Source organism: Dermacentor variabilis, chromosome 1 (assembly GCF_050947875.1).
Source record: "Dermacentor variabilis isolate Ectoservices chromosome 1, ASM5094787v1, whole genome shotgun sequence".
In the NCBI taxonomy this organism is placed as follows: Eukaryota; Metazoa; Arthropoda; class Arachnida; order Ixodida; family Ixodidae; genus Dermacentor; species Dermacentor variabilis.
In genome coordinates this window covers 70,124,737-70,147,866 of record NC_134568.1, presented here as the reverse complement: position 1 = coordinate 70,147,866, position 23,130 = coordinate 70,124,737, and the positions used below count along the sequence as shown (strand labels likewise).

At 46.5% G+C, this 23,130-nt stretch overlaps 1 protein-coding gene across 1 annotated transcript in view; it reads left to right on the top strand.

The window, feature by feature from the left end:
• LOC142579130 (uncharacterized) overlaps positions 1-23,130 on the top strand; it is a 46,150-nt gene that overhangs the window by 5,282 nt on the left and 17,738 nt on the right. Inside the window, exon 2 of the mRNA XM_075689036.1 lies at positions 20,168-20,382. Within this exon, the coding sequence (XP_075545151.1) occupies positions 20,168-20,382 (215 nt within the window). The remainder of the gene's footprint in view (positions 1-20,167; positions 20,383-23,130) is intronic.

Genomic DNA, 23,130 nt, shown 5'->3' with positions numbered 1-23,130 from the left:
GTCCGGTGAATTACTGATAGCTCGGTGGTGATCTTATGGTGGTTGCACTGAGGATAGTGCCTTTCGCTGCTTTCCGCAAGGTTGAACTTGATTTCCAGCCGCGTTCTGATGCGACCGCAATTTGAAAAAGCGCTTGTACTGTACTGAAATTCTATTGCATGTCAAATAACTGGAAGTGGTCGCAATCTATTCGAACCCACCCATCTGCACAGCGACCACTGTGACGCACATAGAGTAAGATCCGTTAATTCAACCATTTTTGTGCATCAAGTTTCAAGATCGGATACCTGTTTCGTTACTGACGTCCTAAAACGCAATAATGTTTTACTTCCGGAAAATATTCCAGTGCTTTACGCTATTTATCAATTGCGCTAGACAAATAATGTGACGCTGTGATAAAGTGAAAGATAAAGTGAAAGAATAAGCAAACTCACATTCTCGTCGTCTACGTATGAACTGATATGCGACTATAGGAAGCCTTTCCAGACGCTCTTGCATTTGGTATTTAGATGCATATATAGCACATGCATAGGTAAGCTCGAATAACAGGCCACAAAGCAGGCTTTATCAGCGTATACATACAAGGAATCGCTTTATCGCTGTTAAAAGCACCGAGTAGAAACGGTATCCTTTCGCATCGCCGATAACCCCCCCCCCCTCCCATTTTTTTTTTTTTTTACTTAGCGTTATCGCTGCCCTTTTACTACGAACTACAAATTGTGAGCAACAATAGTGGGTCAGTGGCGTGGACGAAGATAATAGGCCTCTGAACACTAATGCCAATATTTAAGCGGAGCGCTTCTTTAACTGCGATAGGTATACATACAAGCAAAGGGAAGGGCTATTTGGCCCGAGCGCAGCACGGAAATTTATATCTTCTAATTTCTATCCAAGCCGCCAAGTGGGAGCGCGTATTCTTCCGCTTGAATAAATGCGCATCTATGCTAAAACGCTATGACAGAAGTAGCACCAATACACAATTTACAAATAAATTTTGGGCACAATGTGTTACTAGCGTCTTGCTTGAACCACTCAGAGCCGCCACGGTAGCCCAGTGGCTGTGTCGTTGGACTGCTGAGCCCTAGGTCACGGGTTCGATCCCAGCTGCGGCAGCCGCATTTCGATGCAAACGAAATGCAAAAGCGCACGTGTACTTAGATTTAGGTGCACGTTAAGCAACCTTAGGTGGCCAAAATTAATCCAGGGGCACCCACAATGCAGCGAGCCTCATAATCGGGTCGTGGTTTCGTCCCGTAAAAACATAGAATTCGAACCATTTGGCCGGTTCACCACTCCCAAAAGAATTTTTTGCAGCCATCATTCATGCTGAATGTATAAGGCTTGCACTCGTAACATTTGTCTATGGTCTCGCTACCATTCTTGAAGCCGGGGTGCTCTACCCCTTAGACTATTTGGCGGGGTAGTGTATTAAGCAATCAGTGTGCAACGGCTTTAGTATCACCCGTCTTCGCGTATTTAGTACGATATTCTGCTGTTTTTTGAAACAGCGCTTTAGTATTGCGAAATCATTATATGGCTCATGAAGCGGAAGATCCGAGATGATACGAAATCAAAGGTGATACGAAAAGTCACGTGGTGAGTGAGTGAGTACAACTTTATTAGAGTCCAGTGCCGACCCGGAGGTTGCCCCGCGCCACAAGGCTGCTCCCACGTGGGGACCGGCAGGTCTAGCCTACCCGCCTTGTCGCGGGCGCGCTGGACGGACAGGATTTGGTCTTGAAGGCTTGTGCTATGCAAAAGTGCATCCCACTCGGTCTTGCTGTAAGTCTCAGAGACGCGCTCGTGCCACTGCTCCCGCGTTTGTATTATCCACAGCTGGCTCCGACGCCGCTAATCAGTCACGTGATCGGAGACGCACTCGAGTCACTGCACGCGCGTTCGTCGTTGTCTTCCACAGCTGGCTCCAATGCTGCTCATCATGCCGGCGTTCCCATACTGTCCCTCCATCTGCGAAGGCGCTGAGGGCACTGGCCCACTGCCAGTGGGCGCTGTGGTTTCGGCGAGTTCTGTCGTGCGCTTCGACCGACGAACCTTCGACGGAGATGGTACAAAAAGTAGCGTGGTCACAGAAGCAGACCGCGCCGCTAACCGATCTATATATTGTGGCGAAAAGAGTATAGCGCGGGCCTCTTTGCTTTCTTTCTGGGAATTTTGTGGGCTCTTCGACCGGGGGGGAAACCTTTGTACACAAATAACCGCGACGGCGCCGCGGGCATGTGCTGCCGCCGCCGCCGCGCCTAACGTCACACGGGCACATGACGCGTCCTCGTCCCACGCTCGGCTGTCAAAAGCTGATTAGTTATGGTCAGAGTGCTTTTGTCTATGGAGTGTTGACGCGCCTATTTCTTGGGCCCTTAAACTCTGACGCTTATTGGCCATTGAAGTATAATGTTTTGCCCTGTTTCCAGAGCATAGTCGTGCACTTGATGTCGGATATCACCTGCTCGTAAGTTCTGTGATGTAATGCAGACTTGATGCTGTGAAGACCTGCCTTAAAGTCACAAACTACAACCGAATACACAATGCGTCGCCGAAGAGTCGTCTCTTCGGTGACGTACGTCATAGCGGCAAGGAGAGCTGCAAGTTCTGCCGATGTAGATGTAGTCATGTGTGACAATTCGCATTCAACTGTAACCTGCTTAGCTGGAACGACGAATGCGGCAGTTGAGCTGTTAGGTGAGGTCGAACCGCCGGTGTACATATGTGATATATGTGTATGCGGTCATGATACGTCTGGTGCATTAATAGGAGCGTCAGTTGCAGTATGATTGGCCTTTGTAATTCCTGGAATAGAAAAATTCACTTGAGTCTGTCGCAGGCACCACAGGGGAAATGAAGACTTTGCCACCGGTGTATATGACGACGGTATGCACTCTTGATGAGCGCTAATCACTTTTGAAACGGTCGCTTGAGGTCTCTCGGCTGGTAGGAAGACTAAGATGGTCGGGGATCCTTGACAGACGGCGAATTAGAGCTCTGAGAGAGTCGAAAGCTACGTATGTCTGGATTATATCAACATCATCATCATCATTTATTGGACCCTTAAGGAATTTACAGGGTATTACATAAGAGGGGGGGGGGGGGGGAGTCATCATAGACATACGCAAGTCAAAGATGTTAAAAGAATGAATTGAAATAACGCAGGTTAAGTAACGCAGCGAAATAAAAGAGGAGTACAAGCGACTTCAAATGCAACAACACTTGGAATCCAAAGGGAAATCGCACAATTTTAATTTCCAAAATGTAAAAGCAACCGCTCTTCAAATTCTTCAGAATCATGCTCCATGGCAATTGCATCTGGGAGTTCATTCCATTCCTGGATTGCTGTGGGTAAAAATGATTTATTGAAGGCAGTAGTGTATCCATACAGGCGCTGTAAACTGAGGGAATCGAACATGCGTCGTGACGAACGTGCTGGTGGTAGTAGTTATTCGCGCAAATGTATAAAATGGTAGTACAGCTTGTGGAATAAGCACAGACGTGATATCTTGCGTCGATAGACTAATGTGGGTAGATTGAGCGATGACTTAATACTACTGATACTAGTTTTGTAGTCATATTTTGAAGATATGAATCGAGCAGCACGGTTCTGGACCGATTCTATTGCATTGATGAGATATGTTTGACGTGGTCACCAAATCGCGGAAGCGTGTTCAAGTTTCGTTCGAACAAAAGTTTCGTAAGCCAGTTTACGGACGGAAGGGGGTGACAACGGTAATGTTCTTCTGATGAAGCCTAGTTTTTTAGAGCTGTCGGTCATCAGTTTCGTGATGTGTGTTCCGACCAGTTTATATAGCTAGCGATTAGGATACCGAGGTAGCGATACGTTTGTATTTGCGAGATGTTGACTGCGTGTAATGAGTACGCATGGGTGATGTTAGCGTGCTTGCGGGAAACGAATAAATTTGCATTTAGAAATGTTAAGTTGCATCAACCATTTGGTAAAAAAAGAAATAATCACCCTAAAAGTCAAAGAACATACTTATTTTAAGGAAGCACATAAGAGGTGCTCACCTTTCCACAGTACACCTTATGTTGATGCGGCGCGTCGGCGGGCAGCGTCGCAGCGGCCACTGACAAGTGCGCAGCGAGCTGTCATTTGTGGCTCCTGCCGCCGGGGTGGAAGTAATTAAGCCTGCTCCACCCAACCAGCAAGCAGGCCAGGCTACCCTAGGGTTGCCGGCACCACAAAAGTTCTCGGCAGCAATCTGCGCTACGCGTAGCGATCCCGCAGGACCGACAGCAGCCCTTAAGGTGGGCGCAATGAAGGCTGCCTCACCCTCCCCGGCCCCTGCTGGCGCTGGTAACAGCCGGCGCAACTCAGGCGTCTTGTCCTCCTAGGCGAGGCCGCTCGCAAGACCGCGTGTCCGGCGCCTCGCAAGAGGCAATGGACACTGCACCTATCCTGACGGCGCACCAAGCGCCTAGGAAGTGGTGAGGCTCCCTCGACCACTCCAGAAAGGACAAACCCCGCGTTAGAGGGCCTCAAAAGAGCTCTGTAATCTAAGGCAACATTTGGCCCGCCGTAGTTTCTCAGTGGCTATGGTGTTTGGCTGCAGAGCACGAAGTCGCGGGATCGAATCACGGCCACGGCGGCCGCATTTCGATGGAGGCGAAATGCGAAAACACCCGTGTACTTAGATTTAGGTGCACGTTAAAGAACCCTAGGTGGTCGAAATTTCCCGAGTCCTCCACTTAAGGCATGCCTCATAATCATAAAGTGGTTTTGTCACGTAAAATCACATAAAAAATAAGGCACCACTTCCGTTTTTGTACACACAACACCAATTTACTTCCAGTATGGATACACAAATTATACAATGGAACTTCAGAGGTCTTCCTAGAAACCTCGATGATGTGCAAGAACATATCCGTGAACGCAATCTAAAAGTGCTGTTTGTACAGGAAACGCACTTAAATTTGAAACGCACAAACTTTCTCCGACAGTATGTTACGTTTTGTAAAGATCGCGATGATGCTTTCGCATCCATATTCACTCTCTTTGGTGAACACACAGGGCGATAGCTTGGAAGACCAAGCGAACTTCCTGGGCGCACATTTTGAACATGTGTCCAGCTCATCGTACTATCCTGAAACATTTAAACGATACAACGCCAGACTAGGAAAGAAGCTGGAAGGAAAATGCAAAAAATACGAGGCATGTAATGAGCCATTCTGTTTAGCTGAGCTTCAGGCATCACTCAACAGCTGTATAAATCAGCCCCAGCCGCCAACCGTGTAATATATGAAATGTTGAAACATCTACCCTCTGAAACACAAGAAACCTTCCTTCCTCTCTACAGCGCTGTATGGTCTTCCGGCGAGATCCCGTCTGCCTGCAAAGAGGCCATCATAATTCCTATTCTGAAAGAAGGCAAGGATCCGTCGTCTGTTTCGAGTTACCGGCCTATAGCACTGACAAGCTGCCTTTGCAAAGTCTTCGAAAAAATGATAAACCGCCGCCTACTACATTTCCTAGAATCGAGCAAACTGCTTGACCCATACCAGTGCGGATGTCGCGAGAGTCGATCCACCACTGATCATTTGATACGCATTGAGTCATTAATTCGTGAAGCTTTTGTCCACAAACTTTTTTGTCAGTATTTTTAAATATGGGAAAGGTGTACGACACAACTTCCGTGATCTGTCTGGAATAGGAGTCCGAGGCAACTTAATGTGATTCAGAGTTACCTCTCCCACCGCATATTCCGTTTTAGAGTAGGTAACGTCCTGTTACGTCCTTTTACGCAAGAGGATTGTGATCCACAAGGCTGTGTGCTGAGCTGCGCTCTTTTATTGTAAAAATGAATTCGCTCCACACTGTCATACCACGTACTATGTTTTATCGTGTATTTGTCGATGACATCCAGATAGGTTACAGATACTGTAATCTAAGTATCTGCGAACGTCGAGTACAGCTTGGCTTAAATAAATGGTCGAAGTGAGCAGACGAGAACGCTTTTAAAATAACCCCTCAAAAAAGTACCTGCGTCCTGTTTTTCCAACAAGAGAGATACACTGCCAGATTCCATAAGACTTTAATGGAGAACGCCTATATGTGAGCCGTGAACATAAATTTTTAGGTATCATCTTAAACTGCAAGTTAACTTTTATCCCGCACGTAAAGTATCTTAAAGCAGAATGCCTTAAGACTATGAACCTACTGAAGCTCTTGTCACGCACTACCTGGGGAAGCGACAGGAGATAGATGACTTATAAACTTGCACAAAAGTCTAATAATTTTTCTAATTTTGTTTCATGGCACCCGCAGAAGTCGCATAACGGGCTGTTCGCCATTCCGACAAGAAAGGAGTACGCGTTTGAAAATGCTACTCCAAGCCATAGACGGACTAGAAGGGTTCAGTTACGTCGTGGAAGGTCGGGAGGAATACGGAGCTGTAGATTAGGGTCCAGGGTATGAAGGCGTGCGCTTGTGAAATCGGATGAATTTCAATGAGAATGTTAGGTCACGCGTAAGTGCGGAAAGTTGTTTCGCTGTGTCGGCTCTCGAAAGAGGAATGGCAACGCAGTTGACGCCGTCATGGGCATATCGCGCAACTTCGTCTGCTCGATCATTGCCACGTGTGCCACAGTGACTAGGCAACCACTGATATATTATATCGTGTCCTTCGTCAACTATGCGATGGTGGACTTCTCTGATCTCTGCGACGAGCTGTTCATGCGATCCGTGGCGCAGTGCTGAGACTACAGTCTGCAGGGCTGTTTTGGAATCACCGAAATTGACCATGCATGTGGTGGTTCCTCCTGAATGAAATGAAGAGCCGCACGCAGGGCTACCAGTTCAGCAGCTGTCGTTGATGATACATGTGACGTTTTTAGCTGTATTTTGACGGATCTAGTTCCTATCACCACAGCGGCAGCTGAACTTCCAGGTGTGACTGAGCCATCTATGTAAACGTGTACGCGGCCACTGTGCACCTCATGTAAAAGTCCTAATGTGGCCTGCTTCAGGGCAAACGACGGCGTGTTAGCTTTCTTCGTGATTCCTAGGATGGTGTGGCGTATTTCAGGTTTGTGCAGGCACCATAGAGATGAGGATGGTCTTGCTGCAGGCATGTAGTCCGATGGCAACGGGGTCAGACAACTAAGGCAACAATTATGCGACTGAAAGTTGTGTGTGGCCTTTCTGCGGTTAAAGCGGTAAGATGGTGGAAGGTAGTCGGGCAACGTGCCCAATATGCGCCCTGAGAGCGTCCGTTGCCAATTGTTGCCAAGTACGTTGATATTGGGTGATATCGAGCTGACAATCGTTGCCGCTGTAGACGCACTCATCGGACGACCGAGACACGTCCTTAGTGCTTTAGCTTGTAGTCCCTGGAGTACGCGCAGGTTTGTCTTGCAAGTGTTACCAAGCACAGGGAGGATGTATCTTGCGAAACCGAGGAACAAGGCGTTATAAAGCTGCAGCATTGACCGCACCCGTAAATTGTGGTGATAGCCCGTAAATTGTAATGCGCTTATGGACAGCATGACGGATAAGCTAAAACTTTAATATACAGACAGGAATGCAAGAAGTGCAACAATTATACTTTGCCGAGAGGGAAAGAGAAAGGCAAAGGAAAGATGCTCTGCGAAGATGTATTCGCAATACCATATGGTAGCAAAGCAGGGTTAACATCAAAATTTCATATTTCTCTGACAACTTGTCTCGGTTCTGGGAAGAAATCGGGTTTTTAGTTGTCTGGCAACCCAATGTTCACCATTTTCCTATGACTTTTACTGACGATTAACACAAGCAGTGGACTTCTTTTCGATACAAACGTTCTATTAACAAGCGAAATCACTCACAGGAACATATGGGGCTAATAAAGCTGCTCGCAAATCATGTGACCAGCTGACATCTACAAACTTTCATTGTCAGGCATTATTAATAGATTTAAAAGTAGCCACATTAACAAAAACAGCAACTAGAGACGGATTTGGCGATCTATTCTTTGCTTTGTTCCCTGTATTTCTTTAAAGGGACTGACAACCAGTTTTTACGGTGCCCATTTATTTTATTTTCTATTTGTTTCGTTTGGTACTTCTTTACTGCAGTGGAAAGCTTACCGGTCACTGTCAAACCATGCAGTGGTAGCGTGGAAAACTCGGTGGAAAATTTATTACCTGAATTTTTCTATTTGTTGTGAGGATGTAGTCGTTCACTGTAAGCATGCCGGAAATAATGATAGGTGATAGCGGTGAAAAATAAATAAATCATGAGGTTTAACGTGCTAAAACCATCTTCTCATTATGAGGCACGCCGTAGGGGAGGACTCCAGAAATTTCAGCCACCTGGGGTTCTTTAACGTGCACCTAAATCTAAGTACACGGGTGTTTTCGCATTTCGCCCCATGGAAATGCGGCCGCCGTGGCCGGGATTCGATCCCGCGACCTCGTGCTCAGCAGCCCAACACCATAGCCACTGAGCAACCACGGCGAGTGCGATAGCGATTGCACGCCGGCATCGATGGGGAGGCAGACAACTGCGTTCGTAGCAGTGCGAGAGTATTTTATTTATCAAGCCGATATTCCTGCGAATCATGCCTTTCGGAGTGTTAAATTATAATAATTGTTACAGGTTTCGTGGTTTCTTGTCCAACAGCTTTTGTCCTTTACAAGTCAAGGGTATTTTTTAGCCGAGCCAAGTTCCCTAAAGTGAAACGACGCTTTTAAACGGTATACGAAGTTCAGAGTGTGCCGTCGCCACAATTGCGCTCTTCATTTCCGGAGCATGTCGTCTCTCGAAGACCATAGAGAGCTGGAACAATGATTTCGGCTCGCATACGTGCTCAGAATGTCGCGCGCGTACGACAGCAATAATTTGCCTCGCCATCAAATAGACAGGCGCGAGCGCCGCTCCTTAGCGTGGACTTTTCTTACTTCGTAATACGCTTAGCATAAAGCGCAAAAGCCTACTAATCCACGAAGGGCAATTTTAAGCATTAAGTACGCGGTACCTAATAACAGCCGACTTACCTAGAGAATCTCATGTACTACATCCAAAGTACCAAAGCCTCACCGCCAGTTCGCGCCACTTACTGGTTTTGATACTTTGTTTGCCCACGTAAAATTACAATTCCTACTTAAATCGCGAACATCGTGCTGCATTCTATCACTACGAATCACGGCCCTTTCATTTGTCTCGCAACTTATTCTGGTCAGTTATCAGTCGCTTTAACAAATGAAGACAGTACATGAAGTAATATAAACGGGTATGCTTCGCAGAAGGTGCGATGCTTTTCCTTATCTGACAAGCCCTTGTTGCCATTCATTAACATATGTATTGTGAGAATTTGTGTCCATCCTTTCCGTTCTTGCTTTCCGCGCTTTCCCGTTGTCCTGCTTTACTGGTTCCCAATACAGTATCATGTAAGAAAATTAATGGAATTACCCATCTTTGAATGTAATGTAGTTGGGTAAGCATCTTAATGTCACAGCTACCGTTTGCAATGCAAGGCAACGTCAACGCTGCTTTATTTCGCTTCCAAGTGCATTACTGCCGTTTACATATATGCGATATGAAGGAAGTGCGATGCGCCATTGTCGTATTCAATTCAACGCGGCTACCAATTAAGCAACAAGCTTTCGTTCACGCAAGGTCGGTAGGCCCTGAGTATGCTATATTTTTATATATGCATGGTTACTGCTGGAGTGATAAGCGAAAGCAAGACAAATGCCATATTTACGTATTAATATTATTACTATGATACATATTAACCACTTGTTCGCAAAATGTGGCCAGCGTTCATAAGTTTTGCAACACCTGCATTTATCATTACTGTTATTATTTAGAAAAGGTGAAACTTCGAGGAGAAATTTGGTTTAACCTAACTTCTATTTATTTTGTTTGGGCTGCAAAAATCTGGCGGTTATCAGGTTCTACACAAAAACGAAGGACCTCGCATATACGTCATCACTCGGCGAGTATCGTTCTGGCGTTGTGAAACTTGTAGTCACCTTTGACTTGTGAAACTTCTCAATGGAGGTCAGAAGTTTCACAATTAGAAGTTGTGAAACTTCTAGTCATTCTTTGAGGTCGCAAGGCTACGCAAATCATTCTCCCTATGTTACACCTGTTAACAAACAACCATCGATATATAGAGGGACAACAAAGAGCTTTAGCGGCGTCACGCTGCCGTATCAGAAGTATGCCGATAATAAGGTAACCCGGTTAATTCGTTCTACAGGATGGAAAGTTTTACAGCTCGCCCAGGGGTCTTTCTGTACGACGTAGTATGTCATGACGAGGGTCCCATTGCAATGTTCTACTTCGGGACCCTCGTCTGTATATTTCACATGATGTAATAAATCTACAGTGTGAAAATACTACTAATAATATTATTGGTTGATTGATGACTGAAGTGCAACTCTAGAGCTATAATCGTTTTGACGAAACACAGCGTCTGTACTGCAGGATTGCGCAGCTGTCCTATTTCCTTTCTACTCGTTTCTCGTTGTTGGCAAGCTCCCGCTCATGAGAGATCAAATGTGCGGCCTCAAGATTGTGGCCTTGTTGGCCAAACACTAGAGGGCTTTGATAATCATCCATTCTCTTTTTTTTTTCATATAATTGTCGTAAGGTCTATCGCCTTAAGGATTGCGGACGCAACCGCACGCACGCGGCATTTGCGGACACCACAAACACGATGAGCTCAGTGTCGGTAAATTATAGACGTCGAACGGTTTTGCTCTGCCACGTTGACCGATAACAATGCGAAGGAACGTACGAAAGGAGGCGCGTTTCGGTTAGCGGTGAGGCACGCGGCCAGCTCGAGACCGCGCTTAGCAGCACCAAGGTCGCACGTGGGTCGTGCTGTCGCGGTCGGTGTTTTGCCTCTCCAATTCTGATAAGATTGCTTCCCTCCTTCCAGTGATTCCCGCTGGAAGGCGCGACGAAGGTCACTGGTACGTTCCGTCGGCTCTGTTGTTTGTGTAAGTGAGGGGATTAACTAATTGATGCGCTAGCAGTAGGAATGTATAAGTAGATGTCTGTGCATTGACGTTGCGCATAGTGGCACGTGACTTCGAGAATTATTCAAGCCAACATCTGTTATTTCTGTAATCGGTCGCTTCAATAGGTGAATTAAAGTTTAGAGAAATAATAAAACCCACGAACCGAATGTGTGCGTGTTCTTGTTGTACTTCGCACTGCAGCAAGGGAGATGTACTTCGGTTTCGTCTGCTTGTTCTCACTTCGTGCATTCGCACGCGCAGACACCGAAAATGTCATTTTCTACCCTGTTTCAGCCCGCGATCATGCTCTTAGATCAGCTTGTGCATACCTCGGTGTTTGTGTAGCACTGACTTATACCTCTAGCCAGGTGTTCTCGGGCGCAGCGCGCAATATCTTGTGCTGCGCGAAACGAGTCAAACGCAACAACTTGCGTGCGACACCGTCAGAAGAAGTCCGCCGCGCAGGAAGAAAGCGAGAAAAAAGCTGGCGGAGCCCGTGTCGTATGCGTCACGCGATCCTCGAGCTCTGGAATGTGAGAACTCAGGGAAGGAATTTCACTTGAGGATGCTAGACGGATTAAGTGGAGAGAGGGTCTATGTTGGCGGTCAAGCTCGCCTCATAAAATCGTGGGTTTGCGTCACTGAAATGTTTCTATCTCGGCTAGTAATGAACAAATTTGAAAAATTGCTGTATAACGCTCCCTAGAGGGTACGTATTAACTTCCAGCGTATAACTGAATTTTTTTTGTGCGGCCTGTTGGGGGGCCCTTTAAAGAAATTGTGCTTTTGTTGACGTGTCTTTGTTGTAATGGGGATATTTGAGTATTATTAGTTTCGTTAAGGAATAATTGTGTAGGCAAAATGACCGGCACCCTGGGCTCATCAGCGTTGGAAGAGGAGGAGGACGAATAAACATCTCTAAAACCCGGCAATTACGCGTGGTGGGTGGTGTCCTTAGTCCAGGACCAATATAGAGGTAGTAAAGATGGTAGTGCTTGGAAGTGTCTTGCGGTGTAACTCAGTCGGCGTCTGCGGGTGACGGCGTTCATGGCGCTTTTTCGAAGTTAATCTTCGACAACTGCCTCCTCTCGGTTGCGCTTCCGCGGCTCACCTTTGGATATGGGTATGGGTGCTTGCGCGCATGCTGCCGGAGCTGTAACGACGCAGTTTCGTCACGTACGCACTCACTGTCGCGTCCGATATACCTATGACGCCTGGTAGCCTCCGTGGTGCTGTTTACGCTGCGCACCAGCACAGGTCTCGCGTGATTCCTATCGCTGCGGTTGCCTCGCCTTGCGAGCGAAAGTGTAAATAACAGAAGACTTTGCACATTTATAAACTTACATTTGTGAATGTGCAACGAAGCTGCACTGTTATTGGAATACGTTTCACTTTCATGTTATGACCAATTCCTCTGAAAGAAGGATCAACCAAATTTTGTCATGGTCCTTGTACGTATGCTCTTCCGTGGCAAACAACGCTATGCGTCTGACTTTTTTTGGGGCTTGCGGAGGTCTGAAGAGCATGCAGCGGGTTCATTCAACGTGAAAACTCGTTTGCCGATGCAATTGCACTATCAGCGTGCTTTTTGACGCACTTTGTAGCACACGGGAGTTACGCATGATTTATGTGTCCCTCCGAATACTTTTTGCACCGAGCGAGATAGAATGCGCGTGCAGGACGCATCGCGCTTTCTTACGGTCTGATGGCCGAGCTTTGTAAATGAAGCATAACAATCAGTCTGGTCTCGATAGATAAGTTACCGGATTGCGCACAGAGTGAGCTTATGTTTCAAAATTCCAAGCAGTCAACTGGCCACAAGGTATAGTCACCATACACTCTAAAACAAAATTACACCCTTTGGTTTGTATCTTGCCACACAACAATAAACGTCATCTGTCTTGTCCACATTTCCTTTCTTTAATGCTGCGAGCCCGGTACTTCCCAGTAACGAACGGCATGCGCGTTATCAGCATGACATTGCATTTCCGGCAGGAAAGTAGCGGGCGCGGCGTTTTCAAGTAAGGAAACGCAAGCAAGGCAGATGACGATTATTGTTGTGGGACAGATATACACCCCAAAGGGTGTATATGCGTACATACACCCCAAAGGGTGTATGTAGCCTTTGTCTAAGAGTGTTCAGCTAATTTCACGTAAACGTCTTCTTTTTTTCTATGCCACCGTGTCATGACATTTTAACATATTAACAGTAATTAGAGGTCACTAAGCAGTTTGCAACTGTTCTAGTACCTGAAAATGCCTCTCTATATTTTTCTTCGAATTCTTTAGCATGCCGCTTTGCTTTCAACTCGCTGCAAACCTGGTGGAATCACCGGTGTTTTGCACTGTTGTGATCATTATTATTACATTTGAGGGATTCGCGTGCATAATCAACGTCACTGGTTCCTTGATTGGTCATCTGCATGGTGGTACGGTAGTTGCTTAATTGTATCCACACTCTCTTTATTTCTTGGTAGACTACATTGAACACAGTCTTTCCGCAACAACTGTGGGTTGGGGGTGACGCCTAGGTCGCATGCCACTGTGCATTTGTGTTCTGCCGGTTCTCAGGTCAGAGGAACAGGCTATTGTGACTGCCGGTCTTTTACCATTCCTGGTACCGTTTCAAAGCAGGCACCTATTTCAATGCTATGACTCGCCTTCCAAATATGCGCGCGTCTGACAAACGCCACTCCAGTTGGGATTGTTTCGCCGAACTCTGCACCTCCCTGCGAGAGACAACAAGCGCAACGTTGGCGTCTTCACTGGCGCTCCTTACCTCGGATCCCAGCGGCAGCGTACACACCGCTCCGAACGAGCGGCTTGTGTTCCGCTCACCTGTGGCTCCTTGACGGCGGCGGTCCATCTCCGGCGCGTGGTTGGATCCTTGTGAGTAGCTCTGGCCAATGACCCTTCCCCTTCTAGGGATCTAGGGACTTGCTTAGCCGTGCAAATAATTTGTAACCTAGTGCGTCGTTTAAGTCGTGGTTCTTTTTTCTGTTACTTTCATCACGTAAAAAGGTTTGTTTTCCCACTCGTCTCGTCGCTGCTCGGACCACCGCCGCAAGGTTTCTTTATATGCCTGGCTCGAAAGTGAAGCCGAAAACTTGCCATGACATGAATGCGTATGATGTCGTTTGTGTGATGCTCATGGATACAGCAGCAACAGAACTTCGCGGCTTTCATAACTTACGAATATATAATTCCCCCATTGAGTACATTATTTTCATCTCCTTCGCCAGTGATGCAGTTGTTTATTTACTTCTGTTAAACGTGACCTTCACAGGTCCGATAAGCATTTTAAAGCTCTTCGAGCATTTCAGGAGCGTTTGTATGGTTGCTGCACTTAGTATAAACATAAGCCAGCAGATGTGGTTATTTAACGAAGATTGCCTGCTCATATTCCACGCATCGCTTCGTCACCGCAGTCTTTCATGCTCTAAGCCATGCATGTATGACGTGGGGCTTATAAATAAAGGGCGACTGCGTTTCTCTTAAAACTCGGCAAATGTTTTTTTTTCTTTCTGAGGGTATTTGTCGCGGGCGTTTATGTTCTCGCATTTTTTGACATTCAAAGGACCTATTTTTGTTTTAGTGCTTAAAATGCAGTTATAAGCGTCCATTTTTGACACCTAGAGCACGCTTTTTAGTGTCTAATATCCCTTCAACTGTTTAGGGCTGTACTGTAGCGCCTGTTTACCTGTATAACAGTCTTAACTGCACAAGCAGTTTCACTTGCGGCGGTGGTTTATTTCGTTAGAAAATTACGATATGATGCTCCACTGACTTTCCCACTGGGCCCGTTTTGTGTTGCCTGTGACCCATTAGTACAGCTGCAAAGAACACAGGGATAGCATATACGATGACATGAGGCAAAATTTTGATAGCATAGCAGTTAGACTGCGTCTGCGGAGAATTTAATGTTTCCAATTCTGTTTCATTTTCTTCTACTTCCTGCCCTACCACTCGCTTCCGTATAACGCCAGGAAAAGCATTGTGCTTTGTAATCGAACGAAATGTACCCAACAACCGCCGCGGTGGCTTAGCGGCTATCGTGTTGCGCTGCTAAACACGAGGTTGCGGGATCAAATACCGGCCACAAATGCCGCATTTCGATGGGGGCGAAGTGCAAAAACGTCCGTGTCCCGTGCATTGGGGACACGTTAAAGAGCCCCATGGTGGTCAAAATTAATCCCAAGTCTCCCACTACGGCGTGCCTCACAAGGTAATTGTGATTTGAGCATGTTAAACCACAGAATCTAAATCCAAATGTACGCAAGTCGCGGGATATATCACTTTGATCGTCTCGTACACTGTTTTTTTTTTTTCTGACGAACAAAACACTTCATAACACTTCATCAATGTTAATTTCACGAAATGTTCCGTGTTTATTCCCCAGAAAGGTATCTGCGGCAGGTGGGCAAGGCTAGCTTCAATGATCAGGCGGCGCAGCGATCGGCTCAGCCGTCAGCGCCACCATGTCAGTTCCGCGAAACACCGAGGCGGTCATTTCTACGGAGGCGTGCGTTTGCGGCGCTCGTTTGAAGCGTGTCTGTCGTTCTAAATTATGGTTTTAAGGCAATCGAGAACGTCGTGGCCCATTTTCGGCCACCGACGCTTGAGAAAGGACGCCACCCTTACGACTATAACCATGAACATCGGATCAAAGAAATAAACACCACGGGCATCGCAACGAAGTGCTTAAATTAAATAAATGCTGGGTTTCATGTGCCAGAACCACGATCTGATTGAGGCACGCCGTAGTGGGGGTATCCGGAATAATTTGCATCACACGAGTTCTTTAACGTGCACCTAAATTTAAGTACACGGGTGTTTTGGCATTCCGTCACCATAGAAATGCGGCCGCCGCGGCCAATATTTGATGCAGCGACCTCGTGCTTAAACCAACACTATAGTCACCAAGCAACCACCGCAGGTCGTGAAGTGTTTGCCACAACAAATCAAGCACGCTTACGACGTCGAACTCGAAGTAAGTTAACAAATAGTTCATTCCACTTAAGTGAGAAAATACGGCCGTAGACGTTTTTCAACTGTCATTTTTAGCTTCATTACTTGGAGCGTGCCTTGCACCTCACAAAGGAGCGTGCCTTGCACCTCACAAATGTAGAGATTTTGGCGAGTTGGCAGGGAAGTGCTTTTTTCTGCGTTGACAAAGTGCCTCGAGCGTATTCTCGTATTGTCGTTCGGGCTCCAATGCGAGAAGTCATCACCGCTGAAACATTATAGAGAGCAATCAGCTTAGACTGAACAACACAAACACCGAACAAATGTGTGCTAGCGTGCGCAAGAGAAATGCTAATTTGCGAATACTCTACGCGATACACTCCACCCTTAGTTCAGCTGTTCTAAGCGCGAGAAGACATCGGCATGAATCAGCCCGATTCCAGCAGTCGCGTCTTGATCCTGCCGCAGAAACGAGCTGCACGTTGGCTTGTTAATGCACAATAAAAAGCACAGTGCGTACAAAGCTCCAGCACGGAGCGCTTACAAAGCTGCATTTGACACGTGACAACCACCACGCGTTTTGGAGCGAGACGAGCTAAACAACTATCTAAACCAATTTACAACAGCGAGAATCAGTTGACGCGTTTTTATGCAATTGTCGCTCTATTTTGCGTTTTTACGGATGCTGCCTGTTGTTTCTTTCTCCTTTTTTTGCGTTTACGTCTTCGTTTGTTTAACAGAAATTCGCAAGAGCGACACTTGACGCGCCGAACCGCAACGATCCATTGCAACCGCCGGGTCGCTTCTCACTGTTTTGAAGCGAAGCGGTACAATTTGATGTCGACATGCAGTATCTGTGCTTGTTCTTCTCGTTCACACTTCTTACGGAGGAACTGCCAAGAGGCCGCAGTTAATCCATGGAAAAATTGCGAAAGGAGGCTTTCCGGCGTGCCTGAGCGCAGTACGGGCAATGGTGAAATGGCGGCGAGGGCCTACTCGCGGGTGCTCACCGCCGCTGCTAGGTGGCGCGACATGTACAGACAAACTGGTTCCAGGACTTACTTTTGGAAATGCGGTTGTTTGCTTTAAATCAGGGGTACAATCAAGACTTGGGGGGAACCGAAGGTCAGTGGGTCGCCTCGCATTGGGCGCTTACGGGAAGACTACAAATGAAGCTGTGCAGGGTGATATGGGCTGGACTAGCTTTGAAGTGAGGGAAGCTCGCAGTAAAATTGAGTATTAAGAACGGCTGAGGGATATGGAAGAAAGTAAATGGGCTGGGAGAGTGTTCAGGTATCTGTACAGGAAAAACATTGATTCACAGTGGAGGAAAAGAACTAGGAAGCTTACCAGCAAGTGTGCTGCCTGTAGGGTGGGCAACACAGCAACAAAGAAGGTCAAGCTTTTTTTTGGGAAGTGAGAGAGGCTGAAATAATATCATGGGTGGCGGCAATGGAAAAGAAACCTGCCATGAGTAACTACTTAAGAGGAAAAAACAAAAGCGGGAAAAAAACCATTTATGATAACTCAAAAGGAAGCTCATTACTTTTCGAAGCGAGATCGGGATGCCTTAGAACACGCACCTATAAACCGAGATGTAAGAAGGAAGAAGAAGCATGTGCTTGCTACGGTAAAGCTAGGGAAACTATGGAGCATGTTTTATTAGAATGTGAAGACGTCTACCCAGCGGTCGATTTAGGCACCACTGGCCTCCTTGAAGCCCTTGGGTTCATGGTAAAGCAATTATGTGCGCAATAGGCATTAGTTAGAGGCGATTGGAGGATTGGTGGAAGAAAAGCAGGGAAACGACAAAAGACTGAGACGTACAAAAGTACAGTTCGCAGTAGGGGATCAGAAAATTTGGGTGTGTTTAACCTAGGTAGGGCATTAGGCAGTATAATAGCAAGAGCTTGGTGGCGCAACCCACCGCCCCGTTCCAAAGGGGACGCTCAAAACATCCATCCATCCATCCATCCATCCATCCAACTTCATTGCAGAGTGCCCTAACACATGGTGAGTTGCAACGCCATGAACCTGAACACGTGCGAGTTCGACCCATTGGTGCATATAGCCGCGCGTACGTCTTAGCAGTGTCCGGGAGATGTATACGATCCTGGTAGGTGGGTCGATGCCGAGTGTTCTAGAATGAATAACTTATTTGGATGTGCTCGGAAAGTTGACAAACAATTGGGCTGCTAAGTACCCTCTGTTTACCAACACACTACTTTGACCCTGACATCATTTACAGACGGTCCTTTTGCTTTCCCTTTCCCAGGATAACGCAACGAAGCTGCGCCCTGGGCCATGAGGAGTGGCGTAGTGAAAGGCTCCTGAATTATTCTGGCCGCCTGTGCTTCTTTGACTGTACGCCAAAAGTACGGTACACTAGCGTTTTTGACATGCGGGCGCTGTGACCTCCTGCTCAGCAGCAGACGATGCACCGCAACCACTGAGCCACCGCAACAGATTCGAGGACACCTAAGCTGGAATAATGTAGCTATTCCTTTCGCTCGATTATTTTCCTTGTTATCCATTCCTCACGACCAGTGTATCTTGGTTAACGTAGGCGGAGAACCTCGTGAACCGTGACGAAGCGCGGGAAAGAAAAGAATTCGAACAGAATCATTGCATTATCCCACTCCTGCTTATCACATTGGTTCGCCAACGTCGAACCACACGAACGCTTCTTTGTAACATCACCCACCTCTGTTGCTAAGTGACTACACTTTCTGTTTCTAAGTTCTATATATATAAAGTATTTTGCATGACATCGAGCTCTAACTACACCGGCGATAAATGCAGCCGTAGTTGAAACCTTTTCTATTCGTGACCATCAGGTGTACGCCGAAATTCCTGACTCGAGAGTTTGACAGGGATAGCTGTGAAAGTTTAATGCAGTTTTCGTGTCGCCTGTCGCAGCTATCATACTTAATTGCCACAAAAAGTCCTCAAGAAATAATTCATGTGTCTCCCAGCAACAATTCAACCTTACCCCTCTTAATTAAAGATGAAGCTGTTAGCTATGGGAGAAACCAAGCACCTACTATACCCCACGAGGGTGTTGGAATGTATAGCGTGTATGACGTTCTGCTGCTGAACAAAAGGTCACGGGTTGGATTCGCGACCGTATTTCGATGGGGCGGAATTCAAGTACGCTCGTGTGCCGAGCCCTGGATGCATATTTATGAACCCGAGGTAGTGAAAACTAATCCGCAGCCATCCACTGTGCGGTGTCTCTCGTAACCCTTTGTTGTTTTGTGAAAACCCATAACAGAACGCACAGAACGTATTTCTGACGTATTTTTGGCGCGTGACCTCGCCCGGCATTAGAGTTTTCATTTTACCCGGGTATGATGTCTGCGCTGACATCCGGGCCGAAAGGTGTTCCCTGCAGTTACAAATTAAAGTGCGCACGCTATGGTAGGCTCTTCGACTGCATTAGCGACGTAAATATAGGTAGTGTCCACATTTCTTCCTGGGATCGGCAGCCACTCTAAGTATTGGAAACCGATAGGACGTAACAGTAAAAGGAGATTAAAAAGAAATGTAGGTGCGACTCTGCTTGCTCATGGTGGCAAAGCAGGACAGGTAGCGGTACGAGAGAATTCCGTTTTTGTTTAGTCTGATACGCCGTAATGTAATCTCGGAGGTCTTACCTTTGGACATACTTCAATGTCTGTGCTTGTCCTTAGACGATCGGAACGCTTTGTGCACGTGCTCAAATGCACAGAAACAGCAAAGTTCGTTTTACTGTATTGAATTTCGAGCCTTAAAGGCGTCGGTGGCCAAGAACAAGTTTCAAAACATCGGTCGCTATCAGGGGCCCTAATTTCGGTCGATAATTTTGCCCGGAATGTATTTCGACACGCGTTCATTCAATAAGCCAGCGTACAAAGGAATCGTCGCTGTAGTGACGCATCAGGTTCACGAAAAATTGAAAACATTTCCTAAGGCTGTCGAGGTAGAATACCTGTTTAACTTTTGATAAGTCAATGATATCAGATAATGGGTGCAGCGGAAATAGTCGGTAATGGATGAATGCCTGGGGAGTTTGGGTGACCACTTATACGCGCTGTAGAGTTCTCAGGGTAAAATGGATGCACCGACGCCCTGCCGAAAATTCGTCGGAAACGCGTACCATGTGGGTTGCTGTATCCACGCGCTCCGTTGTACGACAGGAGCTTACAAACGCAGCCAGAAACTGCCCCGTTGTGTGCACGCGCAGGCTGTCGTCCGTGCTGTTCGACAAGGTGATGATGGCGACGGGCGACCGGTCAGACATGCGACTGTTCATCGGCCGCCAGGAAGACGCTGCCTTCAGCGACCTGATCTGGGTGGCCGTGCTGCATGCCTTCCCGCAGGCGGTGCTGCAGCTGCACCTGCTGCTCTTCGCCGGTGGCGCGGCCCGGCTGCTGCGAGGCGACTTTCCCGACTACACCGGTGAGCGCGCGGCATCGCACGCCGCCGTCGGTTGCCAGCGTGCGCTCGGGAACAGAAGCCTGCGAACCACGCGTGCCTCGAAAAATAGAAACGATGACAGAGAGAATTTTGCATTTTCTTCTCCTGAGCGCGTAATAACTAAGCGCATTTGGTATAAGCTTAAGCGCGTAAGTGTGCTTGAAAAGTCCAGCCATGAAATAAGGCATCAGGAGTTCAGAACACCATACATCCGTTGTCGGTGGGCCGTACCTATATCATACAGCCGGGTCTTCCATTACGTTCTCGGTGTCTGCAGTGGTCCCCGACATTTTGTCCCCAGGGTGTGTCTTGGGGACCGCACACTGCAAGGCAGGCTCACACCGGTCTGACATCCACATGGCGCTGTAAATGTCGGATATTTAAGGAGTAAAAATGTTTTTACATGCTCTTAACACTGCATTTAGACACCGAATGAGCAATAGTGGTCACTGTTGATTTGGTCACATGCGCAACTAAATTGGAGCAGAAATGTACACGAGATATGCGTCAGGAGAAGTGCAGTACTGATTTTCTTTGTAGAATGGGCGCTAGCCGCGTAAGATATAGGTGAGCTAGGGCGGTTCCACCGGCGCGTCTGGAAATTCCAGAGAGAACGAATCAACGTTCGATTGAAGTTTGTCAACCAAGTTGTTTTATTGTTCAGAGAACTCGCAGTAAAACAAAAGCAGGTAATCTGTTGAATAATCAATCTTGCCATTTTAGAACGTCATGCGCTGTGCAACAAGAACGAAAATACAAAATACTTCATAGTGGGATACTTTTAATTAGAGAATACGAATTTGCGTGCAGAGGAAAGAAATTTACTCCCTTTAGAAAAAAGAGCGTGCCATGACATGGCAAGGTATGCTTGCTTGCTTGAATTTTTTTTATGTTCGTGTGTTTGCTTGTTTCAGATAGTCACACAGCGAACTTGTAACAGTAAATCCTCACATACCACGAACAGTTATAAGGCATAACCAAAAATGGATGCCCGGTTTCATTGAATTAAGCAAGAACTTGTTTACAGCTATAATATCATAATTTGCAAAGGCTATAAAATCGTAACATATAAAGTTAGTCAAACTCCACATAATGTAAGCTAGCTCTCCCTGCTTCATAACTTTGCTGTTCCCCTATTGAAACAATGGCAAATGGAGAGTATTAGTTCAAATCTACAACTTGTTACACCCTACGTGTAACTACTGATTCTAGTACTTTTGCTCTCCACATTTCTAACATTGGTTATCTTTGCCTGTGTCTTTCATTTTGTTCGCTTACATGATTCTGTGTATATGTTTCAAGATTTCACCGATAGCTCGCATTGGGCAATTTACAGTTTTTGTTCTAGAAATACTGAAATCAGTTATTTTCCTTAATTCGATTCACGTGATACTTTCATGCGACACTGAAACTTCAATTTTCTTAAAGTATGTATTACTTGCCAGGCTTTGTAGGAATTGGTACGATGGTTGACAGAAGAGATCAGGGTGGCAGGTTTAAAGAGTCGTCATGAGTACGGTGCGATCTAACGAGGGGCGCTAGACGTGAAAGAACCGCAGTGGGCAGTGGAAATGGCGACACGGACAACAAAACTATATGCAGACAACCGCGTCTTCTTGCTCTTCTACAATTCTTCTGCTGCACGTTTTCCTTTTGCGCTACCCAAAACTGTGGATTCATGCCAACGAACCCGATCCCGATCACAGTGCTTCTCGAGATGAGACCATGTGTGCGTTTTGGCAAGTTAGGCTGAGATGAGAGGACTGGTAGCTTTCCTCCTCACTGTAAGAACATCTTTATCACCGGCACCTCACACAGAGTTAATTGAATTGCCTCCCTCCCCACCCCTAAAGTAGAAAACCTAACAGACGAATTCGACTTTGCAGACTCATCGATTAAAAATGAGAGAAGCTCTCACACTTTCCCCCGCCAAAGAGGCACATGCCACCATGACACGCCGCGCCATCTGGGCACTGTTCCATTCCCACGACACATACTGCTCACGTGATCAATCCTCTGGCGCCTCTGAGCGCATCCCGTTCTGATAATTACATACGTACATAGATGATTTCATTACATATTTCCAGTTTAGAATCATGCCCGCATAGACTTGGAGGAGAATTTGACTACGATTATGCAAAGTTTAAATTCGAAATCTTGCAGCAACTTTTTTTTAATCCATTGCAAGGCGTTTTGGTGACCCCCAGAGCACTTTGCTAATTTCGTTGGTTGCATAAATGCCCCGGATATGAGCGTTTCACCACCTATATAGATGCCTTGGTGCGTTCTCCATACTTTTGCAGTTTCCTTTGGATCCGATTTTATTTTTTGTGCAGTTATTGTCTCTCTCTGTGACCTCTTCTGCGCGCTCCAACTACTGCGAATTTTATAACTACTTGTGACTCGATCGTCAAATTTCCCTTCATCTTTGTAACGTTTTCCTATATATTCTAGAAGGTACCCCCTATCTCTTCCAAGTTAAATTCGGATCCCCTTTTTAGTTTTCATTGTTTTTTTTCATAAATACCTACTGTCTGAGTGGTTAATTGTTATACACTAATAGTGATATTTTGGCAGCTTCTTTCGGCACACACATTCGACGCAGATCATTACATTCTGGCCTTACAAACATGCACAATGTCCTCCGTAATCGTGCAAAGCTTGTAAGAGTTGAGGAGGACTTTGGGATGAAAACTTGGGAGGTTTATTTACATTATTTACAGTGAGACT